The sequence below is a fragment of the Cornus florida genome, unplaced genomic scaffold (genome assembly GCF_030987335.1).
Source record: "Cornus florida cultivar Cherokee Brave unplaced genomic scaffold, ASM3098733v1 CherokeeBrave_3.0.0_Hap2_Chr01, whole genome shotgun sequence".
Classification (NCBI taxonomy): Eukaryota; Viridiplantae; Streptophyta; class Magnoliopsida; order Cornales; family Cornaceae; genus Cornus; species Cornus florida.
Window position 1 is genome coordinate 46449159 of NW_026775571.1, and position 27562 is coordinate 46476720.

Here is a 27562-nt window from a genome sequence, read left to right on the forward strand (position 1 = left end):
AAGACATGAAAATAGGAAACCCTAACTTTGATCGTCATAAAATCGTACCTCACGAATGCTCTCCTTGCTTTCAATGGCGTAACTTCGTCTTCAATCTCAAACCCTAACTATCATGTGTGGGATCGTACAGAAAGAGCATGGAACCCTAAAGCTTCGATTGTCTCTGTGCGTGTGTATTAGTTGTGAGGCTATGTTTGGAAGTATAATGATAGATGATATTCGCATATAAGCATGGAACCCTATTTGTGCTTCATGACCCAAAATGATGTCGTTTAGAGAAGTATCTATTTGAGTAATTTCAACTTCTAGCCATATTTTATTATTATTGTATAATGAATATTGGGGGGCATTCGTATATTTACCTATTCCTCTTACAAGAAGCCCTTATTAGCTCACTTTTCATACTACAAGGGTAATTTTTGAACACGAGTGGTGTTATTTGCACACTTTTAAAATTACGACTGTGCTTTTGGCACTTCACCATCAGTTACTACTTCATTTGGGCCAATGGTATGGAGGCCCATCACAATACCCAACGTTGGATATTAATTGTGAGTGAGTGTTAATCGTTGAACTCCGAAAGAAGGGTTTAGTTTCTTCAAATGGCACTGTTCTTCTCAGCTTCTATATCCCCAATTCCACCAGTTCGATCCCAAAGACAATTCGCAATTTCAGAATTGTTGGTATCCGGAACACTAACATCAACAAAACCCATATCGAATTCAAAATTTTCGATTTCTACATCATCATTGTCTTCCAATTTCTCTAACCAAACACTACCAAGGTCTCATTGTCGCGTGAGTTCTAGCTCTACAATGGAGCCCAGTACATCTCCTTCCGCCACAATCTTCATAAAGGGTATCGTTCTATGGCAAAATTATGTCCATTTCCTTTTCTATATACATATATAAACATCATATATATACATATACATATATACTTTTAATTTGAATCAATGACACTATGGTGGACATTTTCATACATTTTAGTGTTTGAGTGAGTTTCTTGATTGCTATGTCATGAATGCACAGAGTTTACAGTATGGGAGTTTATTATGTCCAGTGAGATATGTTTAATCCGCAAATTCTTCTGATAGTTTTTAGGTATGCAAATAAACTCAGTTTCTGGTGAATAGCTTGAGCTTGACTTATTACGAAAGCTTGAAGAGTTTAATTTATGGGAATTATTGGGTCCTCGGATAATAAGTTTGGTTTAGAAGTTGTTTAGATAGTATTTAAGACTGCAAATAAATGGAGTTAATCATGAACGGCTCTAGCTCATGTTAAAAAGTTTGTTCACTTATTCGACGAACAAACATGAATTTTCTTGTTTCATAGGTGTTATTTTGTTATCATTGTTACGAACTTTATGAAATTTACATAAATAAAGTATAGTTAAAGTAATTATGGACTAGTAAATATTAAGCTAATTGATTTTGTGAATTTTAAGAATGCTAGATTCTGTGAATTAGTCATGTTAAGAATGCTAGATTCTAAGTAAAATGTAGTGCTAAAGGACCATTAAAAAAGCAGAAAAATATAAATAACCATGCCAGAACATTGTAGTTAAGCTCGAGTTAAAGCTTAGGCTCGGCTCAAACTCATGAAGTTTTCGTCAAACCACTCGTTCCATTTGCAGCCCTTAGTTGCCTATTTGGTTATTCAATTACCATGTGGTAGTCATATTGACAGGATAGTTTTATCAGGTAATGGAAATGCTCTAAGAATTCCATTAATTATGTATCAACGTTCCAACAAAAATACTTGTATGCATCAAAAACCTCTACCAAGTCAAAGGAAGAGATTGAAGACCATAGGGAAGAGAGAACAATATTTTGAACAAATTAGTCGTCAGTACTCACTAAGTGATATGTAAGTTGACACGAATTCTTGATCTATGAATGCAGGGTTAGCACAATCGACATCTGAGGAAAGCTTGAAGACAGCGTGTTCACAGTTCGGTGAAGTTAGTCGAGGTGAATTCTTGCTTGTGTATGGGTTTAATTAGTTAGGGTCTGTTGGAAGAAGGTAAAGAAAATTGACTTGTCATTAAAATTATGTGTCTATACTTAGAACTCCTGATCTTCAACAACTTTATGGAATGCCTATGTGCGATAGCACGAAATGTAGCACAGTAGCAGCATTAGAATTTTTCTTTCCTTATAGTGCTCAACATTCATGCCGCTGGTTACAGTTTATGTGTGATTATTTTTTATCCTCGTTTTCCTATCTGATTGCTTGTAGTCTCTTGCAGTTAAAATTATAAAGGAAAAAAGAACTAGACAGTCTTTGGGATTTGCATATGTTTGGTTCATCTCAGAGGAGTCTGCTCATACGGCTGTGAATGAGATGAACGGTAAGGTATGTGTATTATATTCATACTTTGGCTTTTTTTTAGCTACATGGGGAATCATCGTGACCAAATGACTTTGCTATGTGGTTGCTGTCCAGTTTTTTGAGGGCAGGTTTGTATTGGTTACTACTGCGAAGCCTGGATCTGTCAAAAGCCATGTAAGGAGACCACGATACAAGTTCTGAGCAAGTATGTTTTTGCTCTCTCTTAGTTCTTAGATACACTGAGCAGGAGCAAGAAATAGTTAACAGACACACGTTGAAGACAATCAGCATTGCGAATGTTGTGGTGGTTACATTGAACAAAGTTGGACCAGCAACAGTTGTGAATGGAGTTCTCCATTGGTTAACAGAGGATACGAGTAAGATAGTTTCTCTTGATTTAGCGGAGGATAAATTTCAAGATTTTCTTTTACTTGATTTTAAAACACCATCTGTAGCTTACTTGGTTGCAGTTTCCAAAGGATGTCTGTGTATGCGTCACTAGACCAGATATTATGTACTCTAATGAACTTAGGGTGATAGGGGAATATGGCAAGAGGGTGTCTTGGACTAATCTTGGCTTTACCATTCCGAATTATGTGATGCCTTTGGATTACTCAAACAAGGATGAAATTCTATATTTGATTAACAAGTGGTTACTTGTATTCAATCTAGAGAAAAATGCACATAGATATCTAGAAATTCCCTATGATACTCGATTCCATTGTCTTCAATTTAATGTTGAATACTCGATTCCATTGTCTTCAATTTAATGTTGATCTTATTTATTTATTTAATTTTCAATAGATTTCTCGCTCATAGAGTTCGTGAATATGGGATAACAAACATGTTTCCATGGATGTAGTTTCTTATGAAGCCGATCCTTAATTAAGGAGCTGCTATGTGAATGTGGTCAAATTGAATAGATTGGAAAGTTGAATGACACAAGAATGTGAGAGGCAAGTTTAATTCTGGAGACCAGTCACTTTTTTTTGTAAAAAAATTTCCCAGTAAATATGAGATCTGTGATTGTTGTTAATTAATGTATTTGTTCAGCTGTTATTGTAGAACTTTTTAAATTGGCTTATAGATCTTGTTATTGTAGAACCCTTAAAAGCCTAATATTCTGAACTGTTTCAGTAAACTTGTATATTTCATGAGTTTTGACGGAATTATCTTAAGCATGGTTAGGGGTACCAAGGATGAGCTCATAAACACAAAAGCATAAGGGCTCAAATAAACCTAGTTGTCTCTAACATGAATGAAACTTTGATTTTAGATTGACACTAAATATTGGGAGATTATGTAATCTTATGTAATAAGGAAATAAGCAATAAGACACCCTTACTGACATTATTACCCTTTGACTAGTAAGTCAACCTATTTAAATATTACTGAATTGTTTCAGTAAACTTGTATATTTTATGAGTTGACTGAACTATCTAAACATGGTTTGGATGTTCTAGCTAGGGGTACTAAGGATGAGCTCTTAAACACAAAAGCATAAGGGCTCAAACAAACCTAGTTGTCTCTAAGATGAATGAAACTTCGATTTTAGATTGACACTAAATATTGGGAGAATATTGGGAGATTATGTAATCTTATGTAAGTAAGGAAATAAGCAAGAAGACACTCTTACTGACATTATTACTGTCAACCTTTTTAAATATTAAAATTGCCATTTTAACCTTTACAAGTCTTTTTATTGGACCAAACTAACCCTCTCTAACAACAATTTCTTAAGTTGTGTTTGGTATAACAAAAATTAATGTGTCTTATTACATGACATTTCTCTCCCACAAAATAGAATTTATAAACTGTGGGATTAATTTGTTGCCTCTCTTTAATGATGAACTAGTTTTCCGTTACTTAGAGTGGTGGCCTATTCCCGGTTCCATAAGATGAAGTTTATGCCATTTACCAACAATAAAAATAAAAATAAAAATAAAAAAAATTATAAAACTTTGGATGCTGGTATTTTTTTTTTTTTTCATTTTTTTCTGTTTCTGAAATTTCATTAAATTTATGCTCCATACTCTTAAATTTTTTCATTTCATTGCTATTAATTTTACTCCTATCAAGGGAATTCCAAAGAAATTAAAATGTATAAAAGCCCAATAACTCTTTTTTATCATTGCTGCACATAAGCCTTTTTCATTTAATAAACATATTCGGATTCAGATAATATATTGAATTTTATAATCAAATTCAGATTGGAATTTCCGCAATCAAATTCAGATCGGATTCATATATATTTTATAATCAAATTCAGATCCGATTCATATAATCAAATTCAGATCGGATTCATATGTATTTTATTTTTGCATTTTTTCATTTTGCACAAAGTTTAAGAATTTTATGTGGTTCAATATATATACCATTACTTTCTAAATATTATTCTGACCCTTGTTTAAAGTGACATTAATCAATCAAGTTAGTTACCACAATTTATTTAGGCTCTAATTTAGGGGTGCAAGATGGGCGGGTTAGGCCAACCCCACCCAAAATTTTTTGGGTTGGGCTCGCAATTTTAGAAGCTCGGGTTGGGATTGGTTAAAAATTTTCAACTTAGGCCCAATTCGAGTTGGCCTCGGGTTAGAACTGTTCTAACCTGATCCCAGCCCGTCCATCAGAATTTAATTTTTTTATTATTTATTTATTTATTTTATTTTAATTATTATTAATATATATAACCGTAGCTAGATTTGCAACCAAAAAAAAAAAAAATCCGAATGTTCAAAGAAGAAGCCGTCACCACCTGCCGCCGCCTACCAAGTACCACCTCCTCTACCGCCGCCGCTGTCTTCCTCCTCCACCTCTGCCTTCTGATGTGTTTGGGAGTGGGTGTTGGAAAAAAAAAAAAAAATGATGTAGAGAAAGGGTGTTGTTTGGTTGTGATTTTTGTTTTTAACAGATCTTTAAATTAATTGATGCCAAGGAGAATTGAATAATGAAGAGAAGTGGTTGTGTTGTTTGGGGGTGGGTAGTGAAAAAAATAAAATTTTTGATTTGGTAAATTGTTTTTGAAACCCAAATTGAAGATTTCAAGTCTTTTTATTATTTTTTTTTTTTTTTGTTTGGGAGAGAAGAAAGAGGGGTTTAATGTTTCTAAGGTTTGATGAGATCCTTTAGATGTTAGATTGAACGGTTAGGATTAAGCTATAATTTTATTTGAAGGATCAATTATGGTGGATAGGTGTAAATATGCAGGTAAAAGAGAGATATTTTAAAATAATAATAATAATAATAACAATATGTCAATCCAATTAATCTGCCAAATAAAAAAATATACGTACTTGGGTTCATGAGCAGAGCAGAGCCCATTTTCTTTACTTTAATATATATATATATTTATTATACTTATGTCAATCCTTATAATTTTTTTATAAGAGTTCAAGGTAAGTAATACATGGTCGTTTTTTAATATTTAAAAAATATCAGTAATATGTACATATTCTGCCCTTGAAATGATATTTTAAAAATCTTTTTAAAATTAAATTCAAATAGTAAAAAAAAAAAAAAAATAGGCCTATTGTTTTGAAAGAAAGAAAAAAAGGAAACGAGTTGACTCGGAGAACCCATCCAACCCGTGAATATTCGGATTGATTCCTACAGGTTGAAGCCGAGATTTATGTTACCTCGGGCAAGGCCAACCCAACCCGAAATAGAGTTGAGGTCGGGTTCATGCTGGGCCTGGCTAGGTAGGCCCAAGTTGCACCCCAAGGCTCTATAATATTTTAACCATCATACATGTTTCACTTTTTCACAATAGTGCATAGTGAGTAAAAACTACATATTATACTTCCATAATATGCATGTGAGAAAATATGTTATTAAAGAGGGTTAGTTTAGTTCAATAAAATAATTTATAAAAATTAAAAAAGAAATTTTTAATATCTAAATAGGTCAACTAACTATTCAAAAGGCAATAATGTCACTGGAGATATTTTTGTTAACTTTATTAAATATGAAGGGTGTTATTGTACAAAAACATATCATATTGTATCTGCTTGTAATAAGCCTAAACCTCAGGGGGTGTCACAATAAATTACCCTAAAATTTATATAGATTCAACACACTTGTTAATGTTTTTTTTATTATTATTATTATTTTTTAGTATTGAGAATAGTTATAACTTTTATTGGATTTCTTTTGAGGAGTCAATGGGACTCCTTATTTTAGTAGTGTTTTTTTTTTTTGTTTTTCCCGAAGAAGAGTAAAGAGTTGGAACACTCGACTTTTCCTTTTTTTTTTTTTAACGGAAAGGAAATAAAAAAAAAAAAAAAAAAAAAAAAAATTCCCCTTTTTTTTCAAATCCATACCTAGTTTTTTTATTTATTTTCCTTTTCTGATTTTTCCACTGAAAATTTGGATTTATAATCACATCATTAGGACCAATGACACTCGAAATTGATTTGAGAGAATATGATTAATAACCCTAACTCGCCACTCGAGCTAATGTTTTGTTCGTTGTATACAATTTTTACACGCATATATTAACAAGCAACCGAAAGCGCCTTGGTTGATGCATATTTAAATATCGTCATTTTCTAACTTATACTCCATATAACTTTAGCACATAATTTATAAATTAATTACAATTCTATAAATGTCTTAATAAATATATAAATAAAAATTTACGTATTCGTGCTACATTTTTAAAATTTAACGTGTCTTCGTGCGGGTTAAGTGCTTCTTAACCCACAAAATATGAATAGTTTCCACATCACAACAATCATTTTTTCATGAGCCGGATTTTTTTGTTTGAAAAATTATTATTGTTGGTGGTGTATAAGTTAGCAAATTGCTTACCCCATTAAGATAATAACTCAAATCGGAATCTTAAATTAACAGTTCCTTTCGAACTGGAACCATAAATTAACAATTCCTAATTTTGAAACCAGATCCCAATGGATGTATGCCTCAGCCAGTAAACCCGTTTCATAGAGGTTGTCTCGTAATCGCACGCTGCCGTGGTAAGCCACATGACATGGAACCAATAACAAAGAGATTGTAAGAAAGCGGAACATTATGTGGTGGACTACCTTAAACAATTTCAGCTCTATTAATCTCACATGTATCAAGTATGTGGTGATCCAGTGGTGATATATATATATATATATATATATATATGTGGGCATGTAAAATGTACGTGAATACCTCATATAATTATATTATTTGCTTTTGGAACAAATGGTTCATATGAATAAAACAATAAACTTGTTGCAAGATTCCTTTGGCTGTTTGGCATGTTGTGTTTTATATGATTTGGAAAGAAAGAAACTATAAAAATACTCAAATTCATATTTGGATGAGACTTCTATAAGCTTTCCTAACCATAAATTAACAATTCCTAATTATGGAAGTGGGAACACTGAAGTACTTCAAAGATGTTGTCTATTGCTTCAAAATGAGTCCTTGACATTGGCCTTCATGGATCCGGGGATGGGGATAGGGATAGGGATGGCAATGGAACGGGTATGGCACGGGTTCAGACGAACCCATGCCGGCCTGTAAAATTATTAGGAATCCCATACCCGCCCCGTACCTGGGACGGGTTGATTTCTCAATACCCATCCCCGCCTCGTTGGATTATGATTGAACCCGTCCCTGCCCCGCCCCGTTTTCATGTATGAATTTGTTTGAGCTTGAAACAGTATCATCTTTAGCAAACAATTAAACATTATGTGGCCTGTGGGTGTCATCCAAAGAACCTCCTTTGAGTCCTTTCATCAAACACTTTATGTGTCATCCAAAGAAGCCACTTTTTCAAGCTCAAACAAATTTATGCTCTCGTAGAAGCCACTTTTTCAAGCTCAAACAAATTTATGCTCTCGTAGACTAAAAGCACAGAGAATTACCCACCCGAATAAAACAAATAATATTTCTAATCTTAGGCTCAATACACATCCACCAGTGGAGGTCTCAGCACAATCTTACACACATTGACTAAACACACAAACTCGAAATCAAATATTTTCTCACAGATAGAACAAAGGTAATTTTAACATAGACACATGCCCAGGAGAAAGAGACGAAGGGAGAGAGAAAGAGAGACGAAGGGAGAGAGAAAGAGAGACGAAGGGAGAGAGAAAGAGACTGAGCGAGAGAGAGAGAGAGAGAGAGAGAGAGAAGAAGAGTTCTAATCAAAGGAGATAATGTCGATCTGGTGATTTCTTAGTTGTCGGTGGTGATAGCTGTGTGGTAAGGGTTTGTAAGGATGGGTGCTTTAGGTTAAGAAATAAAAAGTAACAAAGTGTGTCACAAAAGAAAATAAAAAATACGGGGCGGGACGGGATTGTATCAAAACCCGTGAAGGGTTTTTAATTTTTACCCACACCCACCCCTGCGGAACAAAAAGGGTTCCCATACCCGTGTCATTAGGGGCGGGAAGGGGCGATACAAATTGCCATTGGACATCTGCACACTGATTGCTCTATGAGAGCATTGCTAATAGGAGCTCTGTGAGTGAATCCACATTGTCATCATCTTCAAGCATGGCAGAATTTTGGCTTCTATTGTCCTGTGCAGACATAGAATCAATTAGAATTAAGCATGCAAGCTCCAGCAAGTCGAGTCTCATACCAGTACTCGTTGAAGAAGAAAATATAGAAGTCAAAATCACCCCAAGAGATCTTTCTTATCTTTAGCTTTCCTAACCATGGCTTCAATGAACCCAGAAAATTTAAAAAATATGATCTTCATAAAAGATTGGATTTCTACAAAATAACTACTAGAACATATTTTCTCATGCTTATCAGCATCAACCTTTCAACACTAAATCAAATATGGACAGTATGATTTAATAAATAAAAAATTGGATGGTATGGGGTATGGACATGGTCACTTCACATCTAACATGGCTCTCCTAAACAATGGATCTAACCACCGTTGCAATATTACACCACACAAGCCTAGTAACCAACTCCATAATATCTAAACATACGATAACAGAATCAATATCACCATTCAAATGATACAAAATAGACAAAAATAGGACGGTGTTGTATGGGTGTACTTTCCAGAACAGCACCATGCACCAAAACTTCCTCGTGCCAAGGACTATATGTCCTCCTTTGAAATAGCAGACATTAACCCCAAAGCTCCCCTACCATCCTTAATCTTACATCAGACAACATAGTAGAAGAAGGATCACTGACACCAAAAGTAGAACTCTGGACCAAACTTACTCAAAACCAATCAATGCTCTTTTTCTGCATTTTAATCTAATTGGACCTCTATATAACCTAAGAAATAAGTACACCTTGTCCAAGAAAATACCAAAACCAATAATAACGTATAATAATTAAAATCATAGGAAGGGAAAAAAAAAGGCACAAACAAGAAAATATAGTAGTTGTTGGATCTGGTTAGCACCTTCATGATGGTCAAGGCAGGTGGATAAAAATATTGTTTCCATTTTGGATTAGTTTGTGGGAGCAGAATAATGGGCCACATTAAATGGGATGATCTCAGATCCTGGAATGTAAACTATGAATCTCATCATTAAAGCATCTTCGGAATGCAGTTGCGTAAATAAAGGCAAGTTATTTGTTCGACTTGTCCGAATGAAGTAATGACCATCCTTCTATAACTTGTCTGTGCCCCAAAAAAAAAAAAAAACAAATTATATATATAAAAAATGAACTCCGAGTGAACAAGACAAGGAATATCACAAAATGAAGGAATTTTTTGTCTATTCCTCTAACCATTGTGGTACAACTCGTCCTGGTCAGCCCTTAAAAAAACAATCCAAAAATGAAGAAAAGGGCCTTTACTGTCAATGTATTTAGTCATATGACTCATATGCACACATGCAGGGTCAGAGCCAAGATTTAACTTCAAGGGGGGGCACTATGTAATTCTTTAAGCATCACCACCACCAATGTCTTCCCATCCCTCACTGCCTTAATCCCCAACTTAAGTTTTAGGGCTTGAGAATGGAGGAGGTGGCAGGCAACGATGATGGAGGGGGTTGGTGGTAACACAAGGATAGAAATTAGGGTATTAAACGGAGGAGGTGGTCGGCAACAATGGAGTTTTGCTAGAGATAGGAGAGAGCATGACGTTGGAGAGAGAATACCCGTAAACAAAACCCGGACAATCCACATTTAATTCTTTTTAAGTTGTATAGATATAAGTTTTGTTGGGCCAAGACACCTATAAGAAGGAAGTTCCATTTCACAGGAAGGAGGCAAGCATTTTCCTATAAATAAACAAATAAATTAATGCGGCGGCCTAGCCAAGGGAGGCTTTTTAGAAAGAAAAAAAAAAAATTAGGGGAGGGGAGGGGAGGGGAGGGGAGAGAGAGAACGGAGGGAAGGGAGGGGGGAGGGGAAGCTGGCTCCGTCCCTGCACACATGCACTTTAAAAAATAAATAAATAAATAAATACGTTCACCTTCTCTTTATTACCATTCTATACCATTTGCGACATAGAAAGTAAGAGAATTTTTTTTTTTTTTTTTTGAAAAGCAATAATGAAATAAAAAGGCAATCAAAAGGAGAACGCGTCCCTTATACAGAAGTGGAACTGGGAACTAAGGCCCCAAAGAATCCAAAAAAATAATTAAATCATCGGAGCTCCTCTTCACGTAACTGAAAAGAGAACGAATAATATGGAGTTTTAGCATCGCCGTGGACGATTCCTTTCCTTCGAACATTCTACTATTCCTCTCCTTCTAGATGCACCACCAAACGCAATGTGGGACAATTCTCCAATAATCGTGTACACCTCTACTCACACAACAACCTCTCCAAGCTTGAATTAAATCCTTAGAAGAACGTGGCATTACCCAACGCATACCAAACAACCCAAGAATAAGATTCCAACAATCGTACGTCACAGGTCAATGCATGAGGATATGATCAACTGACTTACCATCTTGCTTACATAGACAACACCAATTAACAAAACAGTTAACCCGCTTCCTCAAATTATCAATCGTCGGTATCTTACCCCAAATAGCAGTCCAAACAAAGAATGTCACCCTAGTTGGAGCCATAGAACGCCAAATGGTCTTCCACAGGAAGTCAAGACTAACAACAAAATTAGATAAACATCAGAACAAAGATCGCACTACAAAACGACCATGGGAAGAGGGAATCCATATTAGATCGCCACTATCTTTACCAACTGCCTCCTGCCTATATAGCAAATCCAGAATAACACACACCTCGTCCAGCTCCCAATCTTGAAAGGAACACCTAAAGCGCACATCCCATGTAATCCCACTACTATCAAGCCGATAACATTCAACTACGTAGGCGTGTCTATCAACTAAAATACTGTATAATCTGGGAAAAGTATGAGATAATGGTTGGTCACCACACCAAAGATCCTCCCAGAAACGAACGCATCTGCTATCACGAACTTTGAACCTGATATGAGTAGATTTACATCCCATCCCTTCTGGATGGATTTACACACCCCGACTCCTCCCGCAAGATGAACCGGACCGGTAGACCAGCCACCACTCTCTTTTACATACCGAGATGAAACTAACCTTCGCCAAGGGCGATGTCTTTCTGTCCCGTATCTCCACAACCATTTACCCAAAAGAGTTTGATTAAAAGGAACCAACCTTCTAATACCAAGACCACCCAACTTCATGGACTTGCAAACTTGCTCCCATCTAACAAGGTGATACTTGAACTCTTCGCCCCTTCCGCCCCAAAGGAAATCCCTTTGAATTTTTTCGATCCTATCAGTAACAGAGCATGGAATTTGGAACATGGATAAAAAATATGTGGGAAGGCTCAATAAAGTGCTCTTAATGAGAGTAACTTTACCCCCCTTAGACAAGTATTGCTTCTTCCATCCTGCCAATCTCTTCGTATACCAATCAATCACAGGAACCCAACTCCCCACTCTCCTGGAAGAAACCCCTAGGTGCAAACCCAAATAAGGAATGGGGAAAGAACTAACCCTACACCTGAGGACTGCAGCTAAAGAGGAAATATCCTGAACATCCCTACAGGGACAAGCACACTCTTAACCACGTTGACCTTCAACCCAGAAACCGCCTGAAACATGCTAGTATACACCTCAAATATCTAAGTTGCGACACATCAGCATCACAGAAAACCAGGGTGTCGTTCGCGAAAAGAAGATAAGAAATCTCCACCTGATGGACTAGATATCTTTCCACTCTAAAGCCATTAATAAGACCAAGATCTTTGCCCTTCGCATAAGTCTGCTCAAGCCCTCTATAACAATAAGAAAAAGGAAAGACGACAAAGGATCTCCTTGTCTTAAACCCCGGGCACCCAAAGAAACCAGTAGGAGATTCGTTCACAAGAACAGAGAACTTGATAGACGAAGGATAAGTCTCAATCCAATTCCTCCAACGGCTTCCAAACCCCATTCTCTGTAGCAAGTAAAGAAGGAAATTCCAATTCACGTGATCATATGCTTTCTCAATGTCAAGTTTGCATAGGACTCCGGGAACCCACTGTGCAATCTAGAATCCACACATTCGCCTACAATAAGAACTGAATCTAGAATTTGCCTTCCTCCAACAAAAGCGTTCTGGGAATCCGAGATAATCCCATCCATTACTTTCCGCATCCTAAGGGCAAGAACCTTAGCCAAGAGTTTGTAAATACAACCCACTAGGCTAATTGGTCTAAAATCTTTAATGTCTGAAGCACCTCCCTTCTTAGGGATAAGGGCAATGAATGACACATTTAACGACTTTTCAAAAACGCCAGTAGAATAAAACTCCTGAAATGTACTCATCACCTCATTTCTCACAACTGCCCAACTTTCCATTAGAAACCGCATAGTAAACCCATCAAGTCCCGGAGCTTTGTCCCAATTACAACTTGAAAAAGCCTGTAGAACTTCATCTTCTGTAAAAGGAATCTCAAGCGCATCTCTGTCCAATTCAAATAAAGCCTCAAAGCGGAGACCATCAAGTTTAGGTCTCCATGCTAACGGTTCTAAGTAAAGCTTCTGATAAAAGGAAAAGATCCCATTACGCATTTCCTCCCTCCACAGCTCCGCACCTTCCACCCGCATTCGTCCTATATGATTACTCCTTCTGTGAGCATTAGCGAGTCCATGAAAACATTTTGTTTTGCGATCTCTCTCTTTTAGCCAAAGAGCCTGGAATTTTTGTCTCCACGAAATCTCCTCCATATTAGCAATCTCAGCAAAAACTGTTTGACAAGAGGCTCTCCTAGAACGTAGTTCCTCCACATCCCCACCCGCCTCTTCAAGACAATCAATCTCAGAGAATTCGACAAGGGCTCTATTCTTCCTCTATTCAAGATTCTCAAAAACATCCTTATTCCACTTCTTAAGATCGAATTTGAGAGCTCTCAACTTCTTTGATAACGTGAAGCTAGGCGAATAAGAGAATATTACTACAAGAATAAGACAGCTCAATATAATACGCTCGGAATAATAAATGTATCCAAAGGAACTGATAATATTTAAAGAAGGAAACATATATTATAGGGGTCATTACTTGGTGAGTTAGTGAAATGACAAAAGTTTCAACTAATAAGTATGAAAACCAACAAGCGTGTGTAAACGGTAGACACACTGGGTAATGCCTTTAGAATATATAATAATGAATGACTTTGACGTCCTTGAAACCAAATCCTAAATGATTCATGAGACTGTTCCTACTTCTCCTCAATTCAAATAATTCTTTTTTTTTTTATAAGTAATAATCGATTAGAAAAGTGTTCAAAAGGGTAACGCGTCCCTAACACAAAAACGAAAACTGAACCTAAGGACCTATAGAGTCCAAAAGATTAACTAAATCATCAGTAGAAGAACAAGTGCTTCCTTTCACAAAACAAAAAATAAAGCGAAGAATATGAAGTTTCAAGGTCGCCAAAGGCGAAAATTCTGCTATTCCTCTCTTTCCATATACACCACCAAACACAGTGTGGAACTATCCTCCAATAATCGCGAGCGTGACTTCTCACTGGGCATCCTCTCTACGCGTTAATCAGTCCTTTGGAAGACTGAGGCATTACCCAATGCATTCCAAATAAGCTGAAGATGAGGTTCCAACAATCGTATGCTACAGGACAATGCATAAGAATGTGATCCACAGACTCACCATCTCGTTTGCATAGACAACACCAATTAATTATAGTATTGCCTCTCTTCCTCAAATTGTCCAGTGTCAAGATCTTACCCCAGACGGCAATCCAAACAAAGAATGCCGCTCTAAGTGGAGCCTTGGAGCGCCATATAGTCGTCCATGGGAAAACAGAAAATGTGAGCCCAAAACTCTTCTTTCATGCATATTAATAGATCACTCATACGCAAAAGTTAAATCCAGAGAAACATGTTTTACATAATATATAAAAGAACAGACAGGTTAGGCCACCTAGGACTTTGTAGCCATAATGAAATCACGGAAAGTTAAATTTAGAGAGAGAATTTACATAGCATATGATGGAATATACTATAGGACTAATTAGTCATAATGAAATCAAACATACATGGAAATGACTACTAGCCTTTCCCAAGGAAGAAGCCCTCTTATCGGTAAAACAAGGGAATCCACCAAATCAGTGTAACTATAAAGATACACACACCAACCATTGCAATCACCACATGAGTATGTTACAGACCTAGAAAATAACTAATTATTGAAAGATATAGCCACTCAAATGGAACTATGAAGCAAATCTACCGGTTGTCAAAATTTAAAAATAAATATAAATAAATAAATAAAAATTAAAAAAAAAAAATGAGCATATTTCATAACATTACAGATGAGAAACATAATTATGAAATTTTCCAACATGCAACAAAAGTGAGCAGATAAAGCTGATGCAATCTTACCTCTTATCATATTGTATCAGCCACCGAAAAACCTCATTGAAGTGATTAGAGGATTACTCCTAAGATGGCAAACCTTATATGCAGCCAAATCATTTTGATAGAAACTCAAATACACCATATCGTTAGTCCTCCGCTGTTGCTAGCATATCTAGCAGTTGCTCGCTTCTCTGATTCCACATTATCCTACATTCTAGTAGTGAATCCTTCAAATCCTATCTCACCCTTGTACGCTTTGATTACCTCAGGAGCAACCTCCTTATACTTGGTCAGAAACCTGGTCTCAAAATTCTGTGTGGTAAGAGTCAACACCCGAACCACATCTACATCCTTCCCAATCAAACCCTTTGACATCAGAACTTGTAGAACAGAACATCTTGGAATGATTCTCCTTTCCAAATTATTTTCAAAAAGATTTGGGCATTTAGCAATCTCTGATGCTCTTAACCCCGCCTTGTTCACGAAGAAATCCATCAGTTCCTTGATCTTCTCCTCCGAGCATTCCATACACATCGGTCGTAATTTGAATGCCGAATTAAATGTGCTTTCAGACCAACCATAGGTCATATAAGCTTTCATTTTCTTTTCCCAGTTGAGTTTGGTATTCATGGACATTGTATAGATAGCACATATATAAGATCGACTTTTGGGTTCAAAACCCATTTCCTTAACTGCATCATTAACCTCTTTAAACCTATCAACTTTCAACATTAGTGCTCTAGGCCAGGACACGATTAATTTTTCAATATTGGATTCAGGCATACCATGAGCCCGCAATGTGTTGATATTGGGCGCCATAACTTTTTCAACGTTGCACGCAAGCACACAGCTAGATCGCTTAAGAACATAAATTAAATTCTCATTGGTCCTCGTGTATTGTTTCAGGAAATTAATTGTAGGTTTGATTTGGTTTTCTAAACTTCTATCTAACACATCACTTGCATAAAGAACCCTGGGCAAGTCAGGACCGACGATACCCAAAGATTTAAAATACTCAATTTTAGGCCTCAAATTTCTCTCTGGATCAGCCAAAATTAAATTTGGGCTTGTAGAAATTAGGATTGAAATGTGTTTTTCAGTGAAGCCATTCGACCTTAGGAACTCAAGAACCGAGTCCGGTTTCTCTGGGCTCTTAATTTTGACCGTCTTAGAAGCTGAGATAGCAGATTTTAGAGACAACCCACACGACTTGGTGAGATAAGAGACCGTGAGAGCTTGTTTCTCTGTGAAATTTGTGGTGTTTGCTACTGACTGGGTTTCAAAAAAACGAACCATTGTGGGTGTATTGTGATTGATTCTGTAATGTATCAAAGTGTCGTAAAAGAAATGAAAGATGGGTGATATAGACTTACATGATCTGAACGCCATAGGGTTGAGCAATTTGAATGTCAGCCTCTGCCCCGCGCTCGATCTTTCCCACAAGTTTCAGTAAAAACCCTAGCCCTAGTGAGAGTGACTCAGAAGAGCCTGTTTAAATGTTGCGACTCATAAAGTATTGTGGGTCATCATCTATTGTAAACTTCTTTTGGGCTTACACCGAAGGCCATTAATAATAATAGGGAAAATTATATATAAATGGAGTCAAAGTTTCATATTTACTTAGAGGCTGAGTCAAAATTTCATATTTACTTAGAGGCTGAGTCAAAGTTCCATATTTCTCTAAAATGGATTGCTGAGGTGGCACATGGTTTTTTACTGTTTAGAAATTGTAGTATCTAAAATACCCTTCCACGAAGGTACTACTTTTTCTTCGAAGGTACTACTTTTTTGAACTGAAGGTACTACTTTTTGGCGTCCAGGTACCATGTTTTTTAAATACCCGCGAAGGTACTATTTTTTCTCCGAAGGTACTACTTTTTTGCACTGAAGGTACTACTTTTTTGTTAGAGAAGGGCATTTTAGGCACCACAATTTTCTAAACAGTAAAAAACCATGTGCCACCTCAGTAATCCATTTTAGAGAAATATGGAACTTTGACTCAGTCTCTAAGTAAATATGTAACTTTGACTCCATTTATATGTAATTTTCCCTTAATAATATTTGTTGGACTTCATCTTCATCTATGATTGTGAGCCTTCTTTTTTATTATTTCTAATTAAATTATGTTTATTATTTTTTCTCTTATTTAAATATTAATTATTCTATTTATCTTATTTTTATTATTTGTATCCATTTATCATAAAAAAAAAAAAAAATTGTAACTACCATTTTATGAAATAATTGACTTATTTTTAAAACTTTACTATTTGTAATAAAACTTATTATACTAATTTTAAACTTTTTTTCCATAAAAAAAAATAACTTCTTTTTCATACAATATATATTCATGAGATATTTAAACTAATTAAATAAGTATACGTCCTTTTTCATTAAATTAATCATGAAAAATTAAGAAATTACGAAAATTGTGTAAAAATTTTCTACTGAAGATTATAATGTAAATAATTAATTTCAAGAATTAAAGGTAAATTTAATATAAAAAAATATCATTAAATTAGTATGAAATTTTTTTCATAATTTATTTTAATAAGAAAAATGGATAAAGTGTAAGAAATGGTATTATGGTTATTTAATGAAAAATAGCCCTGGCATAGGGACATTTTACAACAAAATATAATAGTTTATGGGAAATTGTGCATAAAAAATATTTCAAGGGGGTTATTTGCAAGGTTTTTTTTTTTTTTTTTTTTTTTTTTTTTTCTCTTTTCTATAATTTTTCCATTTGCAAAAAACATCCACAAACCCACTTTTACCTCTGTGAGGATTTGAGCCCTCAACCTACTACTTTGGAAAACCATTAGGCTACAAGGCCGAGGCAAGTATAGACATTAGGTTTTTTATTTATTTTTATTTTTATTAGCACTTTACACTTATTATTATTATTATTATAGTAAGTTGATTTGGAGGCTATTTCATTTTTTTTTTTTTTTTCAAAAGTTCAAACAAACATATACACCTCTTGGCAAGACTTGAACACTCAACTTCCCTTCTTTTAAATGCACATCTATTTTTTTTATTTTTTTTTTTCAGGGAAAAATTGGATCTATAACCGCATCATCCGTTAGTGTGTTTTTCAGAAAAGTTTAAAAAAAATATTTGTCACGCCACAAGACCATAAGGCAGAATTGATACGGTTAAAACAGATAATAGAACAACAATCTTCATCGTGAAGAAAATCTACGCAGCCTGTAATAAAAAATTTATATAAAATTTAATTTTTTTCGAAACGAGACAAACTAAAATTCTTTAGAAATTAAACTCAAAAGGTAACTGAGCCACTCCCAACAGTTGACCACATTAATTGTGTTGAAAATAGATAGTGTGACGAACTTTGGTCTTAAAAAAAATAATAATAAATAATAGGAACATAGAAGATTCCAACACTTGGATTTTGAAAAAATTATTCGACTGACTTCCCAACATCAAAAATTTTTGAATATTTTTTATTTTAGACTCCCATGAGTCTACTTTCTAAAATTTCCAGTCTTAACAAATTTATGCACTCACATTGGCCTTCACTGATCTTGGCGAGGACATCTGCACACTGACAGCTCTCTGAGAGTATTGCTAAGGTGACACACACTGGCTTTGGCTAATATGTCAGATATGGGAGCTCTGCGAGTGAATCCACATTGTCGTCGCCTTCAAGGATGGCAGAATTCAGACTGCTCTTCTCCAGTGAAGACATCGAACCAATCACAGAATAAATAGTATAGTCACTAGACAAGTCGGTTCTCATACCACTATTCGTTGGAGGAGAAAATATAGAAGTTAAAATCACCCGAAAAGATCTTTCTAGGTTTAAAACTCAAAAGAGAAGACTAAAAAACTAAGAAGTACAGACACTTCTACGAAGGAATCGTACCTGCGTCGGACACCGACACTCCTCAAATACGTATCCGACACTTCATATACGTGTCCATAAATCAAAAATTAATTTTATTATTTCGAACTCTTCTCTAACACTTTGTGGACACTTCCTAAACATTCCTCACATTCGTAAGCTTTGATTACGTAAAGAGCTATGAGGAGGCCCGAGAGGATTTCTTGTATCTTCAAGCTACCTCCTTAACCTGGTCTCAAAATTCTTATATTAAGAAACATGGACACTTTTATGAGGTATCATGTTAGTTTCCAACACAAAATCAAGTACTAATAGGTCCGATACTGATACTTCATGCATAGTTATAGACACGTGTTTGACACTTTATGACTGTATTTATCATTTAAAAATGAATTTTATTATTTCGGATACTTAGCCGACGTATTACATTATTCATCTAATATAAAACACACACGAAGTTCAATTTCAAAGAACAAAAATATAACTATATTGATGAGATAGGATAGAAATCTCATATATAATATAATACATATATACATTTATATATTTAAGTATTGTTCATTTTCTAAACTTATGTAACTTTAGTATATAATTTATAAATTAATTAAAATTATATGATTGTCTCCTTCAAAAAAAATAAAATGAAAATTTATTTTTATATTAGTTATGTCCATGCCGAGTCCATGTCCTACGTTTTTAGAATTTGACGTATCATCATACCGCGTCTATATTCGTATTTCTTAGCCTATGAATAGTATCCACGCGACAACAATCTATTGTTTTAAGAGTTTGACTTTTCCGATGATTTAGAGAATTATTGTTGTTGTTGTAGTATCAGTTAGCAAATTGTTTACCCCATTAACTAAATAAAAGTAAGAGAATAGAATTGGAAAAAAAAAAAATATATATATATATATATATATGTATATATATATAGTCAATAATTGAAATGGAATAGTGAATTAACAGTTCCAAAACCGAACCCAACTGGAATTGTAAATTAACAGTTCCTAATTTTGGAACTGAAACACAACCGAAATGACAATTCTGTTCGTTTCGTACCTGCTCACCAGTTTGAACGAAAGTAAAAATTATCAGTATTACCACCATTAACATGAGAATGCATAAATTATTTGGGGAAGTACATAGTGACAACGCAAAAGTGAGAACAAAATGACGGAATGAAAAAGATTAGCAAGGCACAGTTCTCTGTTTGACTTCCCCCAATAAATGTAGTATCGCAAGGTGCACGATCTAGAAACACTATAAAAGATAAACATACTTCTCTTCAATTCAAATATTCCATACACAATAAAGCTATTTTCGCTCTGTAACATGCTACGTATAACTTCAAAATACACTAATTGAAAAATATGAGCCCTGAGTTCTTCTTCTTATGAAGATTTGCATATTAATAGATCTCTCATATGTCAAAGTTAAATTCAGTGAAAAATATTTTTTCATAAAAATATTTGCCTACTCACGATGAGTAAGAAGTGTTGGAATTTATATATATATATATAAATAATAAAAATGTAATGAACCGGTCCTTTTCCTCCTTTTTCATTTTCGGCGATTTTCTTTTTTCGTCTTTTTCCTTTTTTGTCTTTTTCTTTTTTCGTCTTTTAGTCGTTTTTCATTTTTCCTTGCATAACTTCACTTGTTATGCTTGGATTTGATTCCGGTTTTGCATGCATTCATGGTATTTGATTTCCATGACGTTGGTATTTTTACTTTTCTTGAAAAGCATGCTAGATTAGTACTTTTCTTGTAAAGGGCATGAATGCATACTTTAGTGTAATTATTTATAACTTTTGGGGTTTTAGTGTAATTATATGAAATAATTATTTTTCGCTTTGGGGACCTTTTTGCAATTTATTTTGGAGGATATTTTGAAAAGGGCCATTTTGTAATTTTTAGAAAGTGTGACAAGTGTCACACTCTCATGGAGCCATTTGTTGGCATTTTGGTGAAGAGACTTGGCACCATGACTCTTGACATTTGGTGGGTGAAGATTCATCCATGTGTTGGCATTAGATTGGTGCACATGTAACCATTGATTGTTGACAAGTGTAGGTCTAGGATTAAGTCTTGGAAAGGGCATTGGATTAGTGACAAGTGTAGGTTCACCATTTAGTCTTGCATTGTGTGTGTGTGTGAGGTAGTGCAAGAGCACATAGTGAGTGGAGGATTTCTAGCCCTTCCACTCACCATTTTACACTTTACCTTCTTCATTTCATTATCTCTCATGAACCCTAGCAAATCCACCATTAGAGGAAAGCTTAGTTCATAACTTCTCCCTTCAATTTGGCTCACTTCCTTTCACCTTAGAGTAAAAACCTTGGGAGAGAAAAGATTCCTCTCACTCTCCTCTTCAATAATCCTAACATTGTTTTTCATTTTGTGCTTGGTAGCTTGGATTATAGAGATTCAATTCTCTATTGAGGTAGGGGTGGTAGTATGTTTATATTCTAAGTGTTTTATAGTCCTTGTGATTTAATATATATTGTGTACATGCTTTTGATATGATAGTATTGCATATTATAGGAAACCCTTACTTCTTGACTTAGGGTTTATTGATTTAAGCATGTATGATATGTGTAAACCATGTGTAGGAGGATTATATAATTTAGTAGTATGCTAAATTCTAGAAATTTCACATGTGTTAGTAATGTGGGACACTTGTAGAATTATTGATGTTATATGCAATTTCTATTGATATGAATTGCTATATTTGTTGTTATAATAATTCTATACCCTTGTGAATTACTAATTGTAATTATTTAGGAGCTTATTGCTATGATGTTGATAATTAGTATACAGAGTTTGTTATTGAGGCATGACTTGAATTGATAAATTTGTGATATAGTATTGTACATAATATCATGATGTGAATTTATCATTTGTCATGTCATTCTAGATTTGGAACCCTAAGACATGGTTTGTGTGGTTTCAAAATACTTGCGCATGGAAGGTGGTTTGTATGCCTTATTATATACATATAAGTTTTGAACTTGATATATATTTTGGAATCTCTTGGGACATTGTTACATGTGACATGGCTAAAGTTTGGCTTTAGTGCGGGAGGTATGAGTTCTCCCCAATTGAGATAGTGCGCATTAGGGTGGTCTTCCCAGTGGGTTAATGCCCGAAATAACCGTATTGATCTTGGTTAAGTCCGAGACGTGATGTCCAAGTCTTCCATTACTTGTTTTCGCATTAAATTTCAAGTTGACAACCAATGCTTAATTATAGCTTGAAATTCTTGTTATTAGCGAATTGATGTTGTTGAGTACATTGATAATTATTTGTGTTGCTAAAGAATCATTTAAGTTAGTTTAAGATGATCCCTTAGAACACCTCGAATATAGACGTTAAGTGGAATTATCCCTTGTATTCGTCTATATTGATCTTGCAATGATATTGAAACTTTAGGGTATACGCATACGCTTCTCCTACGAGTAACTTGATTACTCACCCTAGTGGTTTGGGTTGTTTTCAGGTAAGAAGACCTTGTTCATGGATGCTCATCATCCTTAGAAACTTTTGAGCTATTTAAAGCATTTTTGTATATTAACATGCAAGTGTTTAACATGACTTGACTTTTGATATCATATTTTGAATGCCATGGGTGTATGGTACTTTTGGAGCTTTAGTAACTTTCTTGACATGTAATAACACTCAAATATTTGCTTTTGACATCTTAAGTATGTATGTAAAGAGGCCAAGGGCCAAGCATGCCTACTTTTATACTTAGACACCTTTGGTAACATAGTTTTGCTTCAAACATCTCTCAATCAAATTTTGAGGTTTGACATGTGAAAATCTTGTAAATGTTGTGTATGAGGCCATGTGCTATTAATTTGCATTCAAGGATCCATATCAAAGATGTTAGTATGTTCACACACTCAAACTTCATGAAAAAAAATTAGTTTTACACATGCATTTTGAACCAATTCATGAAGGGATTCAAAGTAGAGTTTAGACCTTAGCACCTTAGGCTATTAGCAGCTTTTTTGGCAGTATTTCATGGTGTTTCGGTCGACCGAAACTCCATTTCGGTCGACCGATGTCAAATGGTTTTGTGTTTGTACAGTCACATCAAATTCCAGTAACCAAAAACACTATTCAATGGTCATTTCGGTCGACCGAACCTTTATTTCGGTCTACCGAAGCAATTGGAACCTTTTCTTCATAATTTTAGGTCTCAGCATCTTCATTTAGGTCGTCCGAAACTTCATTTCGGTCGACTGAAATAGCTAGAACCCGAGCCTTGCCTCTGTTGAGTTTCAGCACTAATCATCCGACTTCAACGGATCATAACTTCTTTGTTTCTAATCCAAATGGAGTGATTATTGAACCTAAACTCAAGGATTTTGAGTCAGATTTCCAATGGTACCAATCCAATTCTCAAATTCCAAACACAGTGGGAGTTATGTATGTTTTAGTGAAGCAGTGTCAGTTTTCACTTCAACCAGGACGGGGCATTTTGTGGGATTCTTAGCCAAAGTCTATGGAACCTCTTGGAATGTTTCAAAATGATTATATTAGGTTGTATTAACCTTGTTTGACTTATTTAGAGTCAAGTTTCTCCTTTTAATAGTGAATTGACCTTTTTGCCCCTTGGATAGCAAATTTTGTCCTTTTTGACCTTTATTTCCGTTTTTGTCCTCTTTAAGTTCCGTGACCTCATGAAAGGTCACATTTGTGTCTTAGGAGTGACTCCTATCTCTAGAGACCTTGGTTTACCTTTAGCTTCTGCAATTCGGATTCGTTATCGGATCACTTTCGGTTCATCACTAACGCACCAAGTTGAAAAACTTGGGCCGTCACAAAAAATTATTTTATGGTCCTATGCACTACGTTTTCTAAAGTAGGATTACAATGTGATTATTGATACTTGATGGATTGGGTTTATACTTTCCAATTTGGTGGTCTAATTGGAAGTATGGTTTTATACCGTTGGATTGTGGTTTTCCAACTTATTTGGTGTGATTTATTTCTAACCATTGATATCTGAGTTTCCATGATAGGGAGGGAGACTTAGGTATACTTGTTTGTAGAGAAGCCGTCCCCCCTGTTGTTGTTATATATAGGGGTTTTATAACCCTTTATTCAGTCCTATCGTATCGACAACTCTCAGAAGGGGGTAAAGCGCTCTAATGTTTTGCAGAGGATTACATAGATATTCTAAAGGTATATGTGTGTTAATCATCAATCAGATACGAGTCTAAATTACTCTTTAATTAATTACAGTATGTTTGATTTCTACATGAATTATTGAAATAAAACCCAACAATTGGTATCAGAGCCATGGTTATGCTATGATTTTTAATTTTGTAGAAATCAAAATTGAAGTAATTAAATATATCATTTAAATTTATGTGCTCATAATTTATATTGTCGGATTATTGTTTTCGATTCACTGTTGTTAAAGGTATGTTGTTGTTATCTACAAATTGCTTGTATGGTTGCTAAGATCTAAACTGATAGACGAAGGGCTGAAATATTAATATTCTTAATTTGTACTTTTGTTATATCAGGTTAGTTTCACTGTTATTAACATTTGTTAATGCAATAGATATTCATTTATTTGAAAGTTACTAATCAGTTGGCTTTATGCTGTCATGCAAGTCAATCCACCAATAAATAAAATAAAATAAAATAAAAGCGTATCAAGGGCTTAGGCACATAGGAGAATAGTCAAACACTTGATGGATCTAATGATAGGTATGGAAAGGAGTGACTTCGCTTAAAGGAATAGGATTGGAAATCAATCTAAAAATCTGACTAGAAGAGAGCTCTTTGAATTGAGAAAATTCTCTTCGCGAATATTGTTTCGGTTCAAGCTTTGTAGGAAGCAAGCAATGGTTCCAACCTGCACTTTTGTTGCCTTCTTTTCTTAAGTGTCTCCGCCGGTCCAGGTACTAGCATTTTTCTGACTAGTGTGTAGGTATGTCTACGAGTACTTACGAATAATGTTTCTTGTTTGTCTAATCCTCTGTTTCAATATATCCTTTAATGACTCAAATTTTCATCAAAACTCCAGTTCTCTTGCAAGAAAATTTTACTTTCTTATAGCATATATCAAGCAGTATTGTGAACTAATGAGGAGGGATGGGGCACATCGACGCATTCTTTGTAATCTCACAGAAAGTAAGGCTAGTTAGTTATAAATATATATATATACACACACACACACACACACACACACACACACACTTATAGGTGCTGGATAGATTACATATATATTATATATGAATCATAACCCAATTGATGATTATGTATTATGACAATAAGCTATATGTGAGTACGCACGTTAAACATGGCTTACCAATGCATATGGTATTTTGAGGTGTCATTTCATGGTTTATTATTTTGGTGTATATTCAGTATGTGAACATATATTGGATGATGGAGTGATCTAATTGAATATAATTAAATATTCTATTCAAGTTTAAATATATGTACAGATGAATTTGTATATACCCCAATTTATGGCAATTGAAAAGTTTCATTATTTATGGATTTACAGAATTTTTACTAATTGATGAATACTGTAATTTCTTGATATGTATGAGAAAGTTTAATTTTAATTGCGTTAAAGCCATTTATATTACAGTGAAATCAAGTGTTCCATAATATTTGGATTTAGTTAATGTGCATTATAAAAAAAATTGTTGAACTTAAATAAAAGAAATTTTGCAGTTTAGGTTCTTTCTTGGGGTTTAGGCAGACCGGTAAAGTGACCATTTCAAATATGGTAGCCAAAGTTGGTGATGTCTGCCAAAAGGTGACACGCTCACGGAGGTTATTATTATTTGAAATTTTAAGGCATTGGTCTTATTGAGGTCTCACAGTGCACTTACCTACATGAGGGCATTAGTTTTGCCAAAAGGTGATCAATGTCTTAGTGTGGGATAAATGAGTAGAATATTTGAGAGTGTTTGGATTATAACTAAATAACCCTCTTGCCAGAAGGTAGTGGAAGTGTTGAGCAAGTATAATCAAATAGGTCTATGTAAGATTTTATCGCAGGTTTGGGAGGTAAAGTAAAATCTAAAATTCTGCCAAAAAGTGATTTTTAGATGGCATTTTATCTATTCCCGCAGGGTGGACAGTTTTACACATAGTAAAATACTCTGAAAAATTCGGCTTAAAACCACAAGCACGAATTAAAGTAATAATCCCTAAAGTTGTGACATATTATTTTATATGTTGTTTATGTGGTGTTATTCAATATAACATTTATTCAGGTTATAGACGCTTCCGCAATTTAAAGATAGCTCATAGGGATTGAACCATTGAATGGTTAAAATTATATTGCCTAAAAGACAGGTTTTGATATTATATTGGGTTTCTTAGATCACGAGTCTATGGTTTTTTTTTTAAGAAGAAACCAGTATGCCCAGTGCGGAGTTTTCTTAGGTGGAAATTTTTTTGCAATTTTAGGTGGATTAAAGTTACTACTATGCCATTAGGTTAATTTATGCTTCTATTAGTGATACTATTCAGGGTGGTATTCTAGTTTTTGATACTGCCAATAGACTTCTTGATTTTATCAAGAAAGAGTTAATGGACATTAAAAAGCAACTACAATACTATTATCTGACATAGTTTATGTTAGTCAGATATGATGGCAATGGTTCAATGAGGGAGTACATCTATATGATGTGCAAGCTGGTTAATGATCTAATGTAATAGGGAATCATATTTGATGATAAGTTATTAGTCCACATGGTGATCTATTCTCTACTTAGATTGTTTCAGTTTTTTCAAGGTGAATTATAATTCACAAGAAGTTAAATGTGGCATTAACCAGCTATTAGCATTTTGTGTTATTAAAGGAGAACGACTCAAAGGTGTTAAAACTGAGTCAGCTTATCTTGCGGTGATAGTAAGAATAGTTTCAAGAAAAAACTAGGCGGCAGGAACATGTATAAGGCTAATAAAGAAAGGCAGAACAATACATGAAAAAACATTGATCATTGAATAATAAATGTTAGTTTTGTAGAAATAAAAGGACATCAAAAGAAAAAGGCTATTGTGGTGAAAAGAAAAATAAAGCATGAAAGAAAATTTGTCATGTTAATTATTGAGCCTAACTTGGTAAAAGTATAGGTATAGACATAGTGGATGGATTCGGGTGTGATCCTACTTGTTTCTTATTTTTCTATAGACTCGATACCTTCCGAATAAAATCGTGTTTTGGTTAGAGAGGATTTATCTATGTTATTCATAGGATATTGGGAAATGTCTCACAAAATAAACTTGAACGCTTGGTCAAGGATGAGATTAATTGGGTTACAAATTTTATGCGTTGGTTATGTCAAATTACAGATGCAGAGAAACACAATTTTGAGGCTAGTCGGTCATTTGGTCTTTTAAACTATATTTATACCGAATTTTGTGATCCATTTCTTATTGTAGCTCATTTGCGGTAAAGGTATTTTATTGTCTTCATTGATGGGTTCTCAAGGTATGATTGTGTACTTATTTCACCAGAAGTCCGAAGCACTTGATGTGTGTAAAATATACCAGACTAAAGTTGAAAGTAGTTGGGTATAGTGATTAT

The 27562-nt window shown here is 34.7% G+C and overlaps 3 protein-coding genes across 4 annotated transcripts; 1 reads left to right on the forward strand and 2 right to left on the reverse strand.

Annotated features, from left to right (window-relative positions):
* Positions 1–563: 563 nt before the first annotated feature.
* Positions 564–3005, forward strand: LOC132295822 (organelle RRM domain-containing protein 2, mitochondrial). 2 transcript variants are annotated; one of them, XM_059794102.1, is made up of 4 exons: positions 564–858; positions 1907–1975; positions 2254–2355; positions 2451–3005. In XM_059794102.1, exons 1-4 carry the CDS (start codon positions 603–605, stop codon positions 2456–2458), a joined length of 435 nt encoding a protein of 144 aa, XP_059650085.1. In that variant the 5' UTR covers positions 564–602; the 3' UTR covers positions 2459–3005. The 2 variants fall into 2 exon arrangements, with proteins under 2 accessions (XP_059650085.1, XP_059650078.1); XM_059794095.1 differs by having other exon boundaries at positions 565–858; positions 2254–2360.
* Positions 3006–8190: 5185 nt separating this feature from the next.
* On the reverse strand, positions 8191–16643 carry LOC132295835 (transcription termination factor MTERF5, chloroplastic-like). The gene is made up of 2 exons (XM_059794112.1): positions 15147–16643; positions 8191–8856 (listed from the first exon to the last, which is right to left on the reverse strand). Exon 1 carries the CDS (start codon positions 16509–16511, stop codon positions 15330–15332), a length of 1182 nt encoding a protein of 393 aa, XP_059650095.1. The 5' UTR covers positions 16512–16643; the 3' UTR covers positions 8191–8856; positions 15147–15329.
* On the reverse strand, positions 8770–12699 carry LOC132271553 (uncharacterized). Its single transcript, XM_059772976.1, has 3 exons — positions 12380–12699; positions 11622–12306; positions 8770–8856 (listed from the first exon to the last, which is right to left on the reverse strand). The coding sequence occupies exons 1-3, from the start codon at positions 12697–12699 to the stop codon at positions 8770–8772; spliced, it is 1092 nt and encodes a 363-aa protein (XP_059628959.1).
* Positions 16644–27562: the final 10919 nt, after the last annotated feature.